This window comes from Crocodylus porosus, unplaced genomic scaffold, assembly GCF_001723895.1.
Source record: "Crocodylus porosus isolate Cpor-Errol unplaced genomic scaffold, CroPor_comp1, whole genome shotgun sequence".
Taxonomy (NCBI): domain Eukaryota; kingdom Metazoa; phylum Chordata; order Crocodylia; family Crocodylidae; genus Crocodylus; species Crocodylus porosus.
The window spans coordinates 19,434,619-19,447,020 of record NW_017728909.1 but is presented as its reverse complement, the minus strand read 5'-3'; the positions used below and the strand labels follow the sequence as shown (position 1 = coordinate 19,447,020).

At 44.1% G+C, this 12,402-nt stretch overlaps 2 protein-coding genes across 2 annotated transcripts in view; one reads left to right on the top strand and one right to left on the bottom strand.

Annotated features, from left to right (window-relative positions):
• The window catches only part of TPGS2 (tubulin polyglutamylase complex subunit 2), a 31,861-nt gene extending 28,184 nt beyond the window's left edge, over window positions 1–3,677 (bottom strand). Inside the window, exon 1 of the mRNA XM_019531838.1 lies at window positions 3,536–3,677. Coding sequence (XP_019387383.1) covers window positions 3,536–3,608 — 73 coding nt within the window. The 5' untranslated portion in view covers window positions 3,609–3,677. The remainder of the gene's footprint in view (window positions 1–3,535) is intronic.
• Window positions 3,678–3,843: 166 nt separating this feature from the next.
• Window positions 3,844–12,402, top strand: part of KIAA1328 (KIAA1328 ortholog) — a 210,239-nt gene continuing 201,680 nt past the window's right edge. The window contains exons 1-3 of the mRNA XM_019531837.1: window positions 3,844–3,940; window positions 5,951–5,986; window positions 7,669–7,799. Of these exons, the coding sequence (XP_019387382.1) occupies window positions 3,892–3,940; window positions 5,951–5,986; window positions 7,669–7,799 (216 nt within the window). The 5' untranslated portion in view covers window positions 3,844–3,891. The remainder of the gene's footprint in view (window positions 3,941–5,950; window positions 5,987–7,668; window positions 7,800–12,402) is intronic.

Below are 12,402 nucleotides of genomic sequence, written 5' to 3'. Positions count from 1 at the left end.
AGGACTCTTTCCTGCCATGGCAGGGGGTCAGACTAGATGATCTGCTCAGGTCCCTTCCGACCCTACAAACTATGAAACTATGAAACTATAACCTGGAGAGGGTCCAGAGAAGGGCCACTCATATGTTAGGGGCTTGCAGGCCAAGCCCTATGAGGAGAGACTAGGGCACCTGGACCTCTTCAGCCTCCACAAGAGCAGGTTGAGAAGTGACCTTGTGGCTGCCTATAAATTCATTATGGGTGCGCAAAAGGGAATTGGTGAGGCTCTACTTACCAAGGCGCCCCTGGGGAGCACAAGAAATAATGGCCATAAGCTAGCAGAGAGCAGATTTAGATTAGACATTAGGAGGAACTTCTTCACAGTTCGAGTGGCCAAGGTCTGGAACGGGCTCCCAAGGGAGGTGGTGCTCTCCTCTACCCTGGGGGTATTCAAGAGAAGGTTGGATGTGTATCTAGCTGGGGTAATGTAGGCCCAGCACTCTTTCCTGCTTATGCAGGGGGTCGGACTCGATGATCTATGGAGGTCCCTTCCAAGCCTAACATCTATGAATCTATGAACAAGGATGTGATCTCTGGAGACACAAATCCTTAGTTTGAGAACAGAAACCAAGCATCACGGAGATGCTTAATGGGATCTTCTACACGGAGCACGGAGTCGCATTGGGTGGCGTGGTTTTCTTTAATCTTTACTAATCTAAAGAGCAGTGGTCTCCAAAGTGGGGTGCATGCACCCCAGGGAGTGCGCAAGATGATCCATAGGGATGAGGGAAGAAAATACTAAAACTTCTATTTATATTTATTTTTTATCTAAAAAAATAAGAAAGAAATTAAGTTTTAGTAATATTTAATATACGGATTGACACTGGCACCCTCACTCGGTCCATATGTCAAATAAATAAATATACATATACTGGGGGTGTGTGCTCAAAAATTTTTTACTGACAGGGGTCCGAGATCAAAAAAGTTTGGAGACCACTGCTATAGAGGAGCCTCTGGAAATCCCACAAAATTGGGCCCCTAATATAGTCCATGGCCTGTTGTGACCTAGTTATAAAACTTTTCTAAAAAGGTTATATGAATATATTATCTCAAACAGTATATAATTACAAGCTATAATCCCTATTCCATGATGACATCTTTGAGCTTTAACGTATCTTAAATTAAAACTATCTTTATATAGTTGTTTTTAAAAAAAAACTACATCTTAATAAAAAATCTGATTTAAATAAAAAAAATCAATTTTTTTCATTTTTTTAAATAGTTGATTTTTATCCACCCTGTCCAAAACTGGTAAATTCTCTTCATTTGCAAGGCTTTTCCTAGTCACTTTTGGAGTTGCTGTTAGAACCTGGAGGGGAGCTAGTTAGTTTTGGGCCACCCAGAATTAACAGTTCTGTGGCTTAATGGGCAACAATGACAGCTCTGTTAGTGCTGTGCTATCAGCTGCCCTTAAACGCGCTAGTGCCCGTCATGTTCAAGGCTTCTATAGTAGCACTCTGAGGACAGCTTCCCCCTACCTGTTTGTGGTGTGGTTAAAGGGAGTACAATCACCTACAAAGCAGCCACAGACACAGTCAGCAAGCAGTTAACTGGTGTATGATCAAGTTACACAGTACGCAGCAGTGCAGAAGGATGTCATGCACTTAAGTGGTTTATGCAGTTATCCAGTATGCAAATCACTAATGTTTGTTACCAAATAGGCAACCAAATAGGACTGGCATTGTGTTATGCAATTAAACAAATTATGTACTTAGATGGTATGCCTGTAAGTGGAATACACTCTATTAACTTGCCATCTGCCTCAATTGATTTATCTGGGAGAGATTTGTGAAATTCCTAGGTCTGAGAATATGAAAAGGAACCATGTTAAAACATGGCAAGTAGTATTATGCTGCATGTTACAAGAAATACTACACCAAAGTACAAAGGGATGAAAAATATGGGAAAATATATTCTCTGAGTTTACAAAGTTGTACAGGTATTGGAACCATACAATATTTAAGAGGTGAATAGTTTATAAAGTTTTGATACGTACTATCTAAACAAGCATTTTACATGCTGTTCAGTTATTAGATTAATCCTCTTAATGCCTTTGCAGAGTAGGGATATGCTGCTATCCCAATTCTGTACAAAGAAAAACTAGGGCCCAGACAAATGTACTTGTCTGGAAAGTGACTCTATTTAGTAGAACCGAGAACAGAACCAGAGTTTAAAACCTGGTCACACTGAAGGAAATGTCAGTTTTGCCATCGACTACTAAGGCCAGGATTTCACTTCAAGGGCCTGGGTCTAATCGGTAGATGTACAGCCAGTTATATCAGCATCGAGGTGAAAATCTGCACACAGGTGATGGGGTGAAATCCTTTGGTCTATAAACAGTCAGACTAGATGACATCTTTGAGCTTTAACGTATCTTAAATTAAAACTATCTTTATATAGTTGTTATATAGTCATCTAGATGACTAGATGACTAGAAGCCAAAGTCTCTTTTGGCTTTAAAATGTAGAGAAGTTTCTGAGTCTTGGGAGCTGGGATGCTAACTTTGCCCAACAATGCAGATGGGAGGCAGGGTAGATTTGTATCTTACAGACTAACCAAAGTATGCACACATGTATCTATGTATGTATGCGTCTATCGCACAGCTTACACAAGCTGAAGCTTAACTTGACTTCAGATCAGCATAGCTCACTATGTCTCTCGAAACAATTTAGCCCTATACAGCACTAAGTGTATAGCTTTACAAGCCAGCAAGGACATGGCAGTTTGCTGCCCTCCGAAACTTAAGAATAAGAGTCTGATACTGCAGACCTGATGCAAAACCTGAACTCAATCTATAGATCTCTCTCTCTATATATAATAGATATATATCTATATATAGATATAATGTATAGATCTATGGATATACAGCTATATAAATCCATATAGCTTTTTCTACAGTCAACAAACGGGGCAAAAATGAAGACTTGGTGTTTTCCAAGGCAGGCCTTGAGTCGGACGCGGTTGCGTGCCGCCGTGTGGGGGTGTATTTAGGGCGTTTTTCTCCGCAGCCGCAAAGATGGGGTGCTGCTCTGTCACCGGGGCCCGGAGGAGGGGATGGCGGAGGAGGAGCGAGGCAGGAGATGGGGATGCTCCTGCCGGTTCTCTGGGGCACCACACAACACCATGGCGACCAGCACCTCCTGGTTGCTATGGAGCCCAGACCTCTGGGTTGTCCCGGAAGATGAGGAGGGCTGGCCAGAGGTGTGGCAGCTGCTGCCATAGCAACGCCCTGGGCTGTTGCCATGCTGGTGCTATATGGCTACGGTGTACCAAGGCCCCAGGGTTGTTGCTAAGCTGACGCCCCGGGGCTGTTGCCATGCCAATGCCACAGGGCTACTGATGTATCAAGACCCCAGGGTTGTTGCCATGCCCACACCCCAGGGCTTCTGGTGTCCCAAGGTTCCAGGGTTGTTGCTAAGCCCGGCTTGTTGCCGTGCCGACGTTTACCCAGGCCCCAGGGCTGTTGCCATGCCAACGGAGCGCCCCCGCCAACTCACCCAGGACGCGGGTGACGCCCAGCGTGAGCTTGTCCAGCTGCGGCGCGATGCTGCCGCCGGCCTTGTCCTCCATCCTCCGCAGCGCGGGCGAGGAATATGTCCCCCCTCGCGCTCCGTCCCCGGGCTCTGCCCGCGAGGCCCGCTGGGAGTCGTAGTTCCCGCTCCGCCCGCCTACCTCAACTAAAGGGAGAGAGGAAGGGCGGGGAGAGGCCGCGGCGCCTCCTGGGAGCGGTAGTCCCAGAGCGGGGCGAACTCCCGCTCCCAGCAGGCGCCGCTCTTCCGGGCCGGGAGAAGCCAATGGGCGCGCGCGGCGAGCGGCAGCCAATGGGCGCGCGGCGACTGGCGGTTGTTTCAAGATGGCGGAGGCGGCCGGGCCGGCTCGGGGTCTCTATTGGAGCGCGGGACGTATCCTGCCTGGGGCCGTGGGGGGTCTGTCCAGCCTACCCACACCCCCCCCCCCACGGGCAGACACACGGTCTGCCTGTGTGTGGGCCTGTGGGGCTGTCTGTGGGTGGGCCTGCTTGGGCTTGTGGACTGTCTGTGCGTGGGCCTGCTTGGGCCTGTGGACTGCGTGTGGGTGGGCCCGTGTGCGATTAGACGCCCAGGTTAGCCGTGCAGTCGGGTAGACGTGCAGTTTCCCTAGCGTCCCCATCAGAGCTGCCTCTCTGCCGACATCTGTAGCGGTAATGAGCAGTGGTTTTGGGTGACATCTTTTACCCGACCAGCCAGGAGAAATGTCAGACAAGCTTTTTGGATGTGATGTGCCCGTCCTTCTTTGAGGCCAGGTTGTGTGACTTCCCAGACTCATACTTTGGTCTTTTTGCCCCCCTGAGTTAAACAGCCCTCAGGGTGGTGATGACCATTGGGGATTGCTCTTGAAACCGGTGGAATTTGTACTTTGGCGTTTAGAAGCAAAAGTTTCTATGCTAATGACTCGCCCCCCTGAGCCTGCGGGACCATGGAAAAGGAAGCGTTGAATAGGAGGCAGTCATGCTTATGCTGCATCTGAAAAAGTTACAATTTTTTAATATTTTCGTAGACCAAGCGGACTGCTTTCGTACGGTTTTCTGTTCTTAATTCAAGAGAAGATTTGTCCTCGGATGGCGTTTATGCACATGCTCTGGGAGTGGGCACAGGAGGGCTTTAATTAGCTGATTAAAACTTCTGCAGAGTCTCATGCATCAGAGTCCCTGTGCTTAAAAATGGCAGCAGGGGTGCTTTAACTAAAGCTCACTGAGCATTTTCAAGCGTGGGGATGCTGATGCAGGAGATGCTGGAGTGCGGTAGTTACCACGCTCCAGCAGGCTCGATTAATTGAATGTGCTCCTCCGATGCGCTGTAGTTACAGCATGTCAGAGCAGCCTCGCTGCTTGTGGGTAGGCACCCGAACATTGGAAGGGAATGTTTGAAACCCAAATCCTGTGGCATTACATCTGAAAATGACCTTGGTTATAAGCAGTTGGCAAACTCGTGCAACTGAGTTCCATTGTCCAAATGTGAGATCTGCCAAAAATAAGCAGCATAAATAACAGCATAGCAATGAGGAATGCTGGGTTTTACAGTTCTTTTCTGCAGCCTTTGGGCATCTAGATTATGCTGCAGACAGATGTCTTTATTTTTGCTTAGCTGATGTTGTCACTTCAAGGAAGAGGTTCTGCGGGCTCACCTCTGCATTCTGCTGTTCATTGTACTGACCCTTAGTTTTAGCCAGTAACTTTGGTGGGGCAGGGATTTGAGCCCTGCAGGTGGTACTGTAACACAAAAGACATGCTGCTCATTATGTCCTGGAGGGAGTAAACCAGATTAATAATTATGGCCCTGAGTTATTTGAAAGATAACTCTCTTCACAGCTACCTCAAAACAAGTACTTGAAAATTCCCCAGACCTTCAGCTGTTATCTGTCACATGATTAACGATCAGCTGAGGGTGAGCCACTTCCTTTAAATCTTGCTCTTTACTCTTAGCTCAGATTTCTTGTGTGCACAAGTGAGCAACGACTGCAGTATTAGTGTGAGTTTATACATGTGTCCCCCAAATTTTTTATAGTGCTGCAGAGTTCCTTGTTTAAAGTTAATCTTTAATTCATATGAACTTTTTCACTTTGTTACCTTAATAGTTTAACTTAACTGGGGCAGTCTCCTGGAGGTTTTGCAAAAATGGCTGCTAAAATAATCTTTACTTAGATAAAAGCTAATACAGAGTGGGGAGGTTGATAACATGGCTTTATCATACTTAGCATGGCTTCTTCTGGTGAAGTTTGTGTTTGATCATTTGCAAATGGTAGAGACCCAAGAATGACGTCAAGTGAACAGTCTTGAAAATCACTGGTTTAATTATGTTTCCTAGTCTCTTTTTGTACATCTGATCTTGGGCCTTTTCTGTGTGACTTATTTCCTTTAATGAAATTGCATGCAGTTTCTGATGAAGAACAGCCAGTGGTATATGTTCCAGGTATGACCTCATTGTAAATACTTTTACTTTGGGAAAGTGAAGTTTTGCAAAGATTTTTCGGGGGGGGGGGTGTGCTTGAGAGGGAGAGGATGGGGGAGGGAAAGAATAAGAGGGCACATTTGAGATTTTTGTGCTTTTTGGGGAAAAAAGAGGTTATAGTAGATCATCTTTTGCCTGTACAGCTTTAAAAACAGCAGGCAATAGGTCAACTGTTTCAGGGGACCTGTTACAATGCAGACATAGTATAGTAGTTTGTTCTGTCTGTAGCAGAGGCAGGTTTTTACATCCCTGAGTTCTGTTAGAGCCTCAGAGAGGTTCAGGTGCTTAGGAGGCTTTGGAGGGCCCAGTTAAATGACTCCTAGCTCCCATTGATAAGGACAGATGAAATTTTGCATTAGGTCTTCTGGGATAGAGGGGGAAGTTTCTAAGTTTCTGCTGCTCTCTAGAATTTATAATCTTGTTAAATGTTTTGAAGCAGGGCCTTATTGCAGGTACGGAAAAGTTTAGGTTCTGCTGAATGACGCAAAGACCTGCTGTTATGTCCAGGGTTTAACAGAAGTAAAATTAAGTGTTTGTTGCAGGAGTAGACCAGTAGTTCCAAACTTCATTGAGAAGTTTTGGGGAATTTGGCTTTTAAAAAAAACCCAAACCCTCCTGCCCCTGTATTCATGCAGTTGGGTTAAAAACAATACTTGCAGGCCATAGTGACAGGGCTTCGCAGCTTGTCTGTATTTACTCTGGAATTGTTGCTCCTGTACAATGGAAAGTACCAGCAACTCTGGGAACTTTTGGTGGCGTGGATGGAGATGAAAGGCTTATAAAACAGTGTCTTCACATGAATTGCTGATTCTCTTGGAAAATTTGTAGCTGTACTTGCTTTACAAATTTATGTTTAAGTGAAAAATAGGAAAGCAAGCTTGCGTTTCTAAACATTAATAGCATAATTCTGGAGTCTGTAAAGAGTGGAGCCTACCATATTACCATAAAATCAGGTTTAGCCTTGCCTCATGATGCCTTGGTCTCTTACGGTTTTGACACGCCATTGTAAGGTCCCAAAAGTCTTGGAGTTGCTAGTGGTAGCACCATCACTGGACTGGAAATAATATTAACAATAGAATCCTTTTACTGAATACTTGCTATATTAAACACAACAGTGGTTGTAACATGGGGAGCAATTAATCTTGGGCCCCAACATGCAGCGGTAGATGGTCTATATAAAGGTAAAACTTTAAAGTGAATCATATTAGTGCTGTAGGGGCTCTATTCATGGTGCTTAATTAACCCTTGTTTTGAGGATATCGCAGGAGTGGCTTTGGTTTATGCTTTTCTTTTTAAGTGAACATGATTTTTGCATTGAAACTCAGTTGTAGGACGGTGGGCGTGTTCCAGGTTTGCTGTCATTTATGATTTGTTTGCAGATTCCCATGAATGTTCATGTGGTTGGCTGTAGTCAATGCATTCTGCCTTTCTTCATGATGGTATTCAAACAAATATTTTGTATGTGGAGGGAGGGGAGAGGCTTTGTAAGCACTCCCCTGAGATGATGGTATATTTTGAAGAATTTTCTCTAGTTCAAGCAAGAATTAATTTGATGGCCTGTGTTTTATGTAGTATGTAAAGCATTACAACAGGTCCTTTTTGCCCGTATAATCTATGAATCTTTTTTTATCTTCAATCTATAGGAATTTCTGCAGAAGGAAATTTAAGAACAAGACGCATTTTAAGGGCTCAAAAAACTGAAGCAAAGCTGAAGGTTCCTGCAGCTGCTACTACTGCTACCATGGATCCCATTAGAGAACCGACAGAACAGCAGGTCAGCAGGCATTAATGCTGCTAATTTTGAAGAGTTCAGATAATCATAAAATAGGTGTAAAGCATTAGCTTGCAAACATTTTAGAGTACCGTGTCATTGTTGCTTTTTATTACCTTTACATAATTGCAAGCATGCATGATGGTTTAGAGGAAAAAATAGATGCAGATTCTTCTGAAGGGGAGTCTACCTTCTAAAGGCAGTAGAGCCTAAACAAGCACAAACGGTGTGCTTCTGTGGCTGTTAAATATTGTATTTCCATGCAGAGAAGTATTGGCTTGGCCATCACTGACCATTAATACAATAGAAGTAAATTTGAGAATGCACTGACCCATCCCTTTTCTGCACCCATCAGTTATTTGGGGAGGTTGAAGTTCAACACAGAGAAATGTATAGTCCTGCACTTAGAATCGAACAATCCCATGCACTGATATAGGCTTGGGACAGACTGGCTAAGCAGCAGCTCTGCAGAAAAGGACCTGAGGGTGACAGGGGACAAGAAGCTGAATAGGAGCCAGCAGTGTGCCCTTGTTGCTAAGAAGGCTAATGGCATCCTAGGCTGCTTTAGTAGAAGTGTTGCCAGCAGATTGAGGGATTATTCCTCTCCGTTCAGAACTGGTTAGATGACATCTAGAGTCCTGTGTCCAGTTTTGGACCCTGCACTACAGAAAGGATGTGGAGAAACTGGAGAGAGTCCAGTGGAGGGCAACAAAAATGGTTAGAGGGCTGGGGCATATGACTTCTGGGGAGAGACTGGGGGGGGTGGGGTTTACTAGCAGCCTTCAACTCCCTGCAGGGTTGTTCCAAAGAGGATGGAGCTGGACTGTTTTCAGTGGGGGCAGATGACAGGACAAGGAGCACTGGGCTCAAGTTGCAGCAAGGGAAGTTTAGGTTAGATATTAGGAAAAACTTTCTCACCAGGAGGTTAGTAAAGCACTGGAACAGGATAACCAGAGGGGTTGTGGAATCTCCTTTCTTGGAGATCTTTAAGGCCCAGCTAGACAAAGCCTTGGCTGGGATGATGTACTTGGGGCTGATCCTGCTTTGAGCAGGGGTTGAACTAGATGTGACCTCCTGAGGTCCCTTCCCACCCTAAATTTCTGTGATTCTTTGCATTCATCTGTGAAACATGATTTGGCTGGTCTGTTGGCGTGGACCAGTAGTGTCTTACTTTACTCTTCCTGTGTCAGTCACCTTGGGCATCACTTCCATTCCCCTTGTCATGCCGAATCAGGATATAGGTGCTATTTTTTGGACACTGCACCCAGATATCCAGATTGCATCTAAATCTTGCCGCTTCTTTCTGCATGATAGCTTTAAGCCCAGCATGTCCTGTACAGTCTGGCATCTGAAACTTTTCTTCCGGCTGATTTACTACATTATCATTCTCTACCACCTTCTCTGTAAATGCTATCCTGCTCCACCTATGTTCTTTTAAAATGTGATTGCAGGCCTTGTTTTGCTGGCTTGTTTTCTTAACCATCTCTCCAGTGGTGGCTCCTCCTCCATCAGATCATGTACTAACTGCTTATTTTCATTTTTAAGGCTCTCTTTGGGTCTGCCTTACCTAATCTGTCATTATTTATTTATTCAGGTGATTTATATGTTTACAGCAAGAGAAACAGAGCAACTTAAAAGGGCAACTACTATAAATAAAGGAAAAATAATAAGTAAAACAAAATAAGACAGAGACTTCTTGGGCTTATTTTTGTTTCTAAATGCCTGCCCAAATGGAAAGGAGTTGCAGGGAGCTCCAGAGGTAATGTCACTGCTTATGCGGTTGAAGTGTTGACATATACTTCCATTCTGCCAGTGCCAGTCCTGATTGCCCAGTTGTCAAATTCCTTGAAGAAAACGTAGGCAGACAAGGTTTTTTGGGTGAATCTGATCATTTATTAGACCAACTTAAATAGTTGGAAAACAATTATTAAGCAAGCTTTTGGGTTCAAAAACCCTTCCAACCTGTCAGTCCTGATCCTCAGAGGAAACTTACAAAACACTTCCCAGAGATGAGCCTATGAGCTCCACTTCATCAACCTCTTGAATACTAAAAATCATGGACTAAATATAGACATTGGATTTATAACACATTATAACCTGCCTGACATCTGACTCCCCAGGTATCTCTCCACTGTCCGTGCCCCCCCACCCCCAGCCCGCCATCCTGTCTCTCACCCATTGACTCCTCAGTCTACATTTTCACTGACTACCTGTCTTGTATGCAGACCAGCTCAGCCCCTGGCTTCTTTACTTTTCACTCCATCCAGGAAGAGCACACACCAACTGCAGAAACTTCCTTAGCCTGACAAAGGGTTTTTGAACCCAAAAGCTTGCTTAATTATTGTTTTCCAACTATTTAAGTTGGTTTAATGAAAGATATCAGATTCACCCAAAGAACCTTGTCTGCCTATGTCCTTAGACCAACACAGCTACAACTTGTACCCTTGAAAAAACAGCGTTTTGTACCATGCTGTTTCTTACATGTAGATGTAGCTCCACTTAAGTGCTTACAACCTGCTTCATTGCCCTTGAGATTCCTTAAAGCTCTCCTCTGCTGTCTTGCTTATTGAACACTTGAGAGTGGTTATGTAAGCTGCTGTGCTCTGACCATTGCTACTTACCTTGTTTACAGTGGTCTCACTGATACCTTGCACTTCTCCATTTGTTTGCCTGTACCCATCTGCTGTTCTTCATCTTGTGACTAGACTGAACCCTTTTGGGCAGAGGCAGTTTTTCTGTTGTGTTTAGGCAGTGCCTATAGGCAGTGCCTAATGCTGAAGTCTTGATCCATGATTAAATTCCTCCTAGTTACCGTGTAACAAATAATGATCAAGTGGATCAAAGTTTGATTAATTTATTTATATAAATGTGCTGCCCTTCTCAACAAAGGCTCAGAGTGGCTTAGAGCAAGAGATGAAAACAACCTGTAAAAGCAAATGGAATAGGATCTGGAAAGAAGAGTTCTTTAAAAAGTAGTCTGGCTACCTAAATGCCTACCCAAATAGGAAGGTTTTGTAGTATTTCTGGAAGATATCCAGGCAGGGGCTCGGACAGGCCTCAAGGCAGAGACAGTTTCAGATCTGAGGAGCAAGCACTGAGAATCACTTCCCATATGCTTTTGGCAAGCAAAGTTGGCTTTTTACCTTGGTTATTTATAGTGCTGTCCCATTGCAAAATGTTCATGGTAACTTAGCAGCTCTGGCTTACATTTATGAAGATAGAAATAAAAATAAGATGTATTTATTGCCACAGGTGAGTAGGGTTACCTAGTCCTAGTTGCAGCCCTCTGTCACAGGTGGTAAGAATGTATCATGAAGGCAGACCTGATCTCTACATTTTGGTGTGTTTCATAGTTATAAATGGATCCTGGTTTTCCCTGATTAAAAAAATCCTCACTTTCCAGTTTAAAAAAAAAAAGTAACCCCAAATCCACATTTTTCTGTGAGTTAAATGAAACACCACTCATATGCATATATGTATTTAGTGATGTTTTATTTTAATCATGGAAAAATGTGAATTTTTGGGATTGCTTTTTTTAACCGAAAATTGAGGATTTTTTTTTTTAAATCGGAGAAAACCAGGATCCCTAGTTAATAAACCATTCTGCAGTTATCAGGGTCAGTGACCCCTCCTTTTTTATAAAGAAAGTGGCCGATGTTCCTCTCTGACTCGAATCCTTCCTAGCAGAGTTGATCTGATCTTTCATCATTCACATGAATGATCAGAGGACTATATAGAAGTCAGATGGTAGTCTTTTTGCTTGAGACTGAAAATCAAGGTCCTGTCAGGTTTGAGTAGACCCAGCGTAGAGACCTTGGGTAAAATGTATCCTACGAGACCCTTCCTTCAACACTGCTTGTGGCAGCAGGAAATGCAAAAGTTGGAAATGAGGCTGACAGAGGAGAGTGTGATGATGCTTGCAGCACTTGCTCAGTACAGTTGCTTATGGGCCAGTGAATACTGAAGATTGCTGGTTTGGACATCAAAAATCCCATAGCACTTTTTATAAATCAGGTATTTTATCCCCAGTGGCCTTGGCCTAAATTGTTGTCCCTCCCTGCCAGATTGAGGTTGCCTAACAATATCCGTGTCAACAGATGAGTGTGCATGCATGCTTTGTGGATGAAAGTTTCAAAAATGCAAATTACTGGGTGAGGATTGTGCTCTTCCCTGACTGGTTGCAACTGGGTGGACAAGTGTGAATCTGGTCAGAAGTTAGCTTATACAATCTTATTTGTGCAGAGATATAATGGTATCATCAATCCCCATTCTAAGGAGTACTCTGCATGGGGAGGTGAACACATAGTATAACTTGGAGGCCATCCCCTCCGTCGCATCACTTGCCCATACCTCCAGTGTTATGAATATGCAAGGACCAGCTTTTCATGTTTTTTCTTTTTGTTATAAACCTCCTGGTGTCTCTGAGTACAGCATAGCTTAACCTGAGTTTGGAGGCTGCCTTGAGGGGGTCTGTAATCTACCCCACGTAATATTCTTCTGGGCCAAAGGCACTCTTGTCTTTCAGTTGTGCCTCTTTTTTTTGTTTCTGATCAGAGGTCAGGAAAACAGATCTTATGATGACAGGCTGAGAGCCATGGGACTCTTT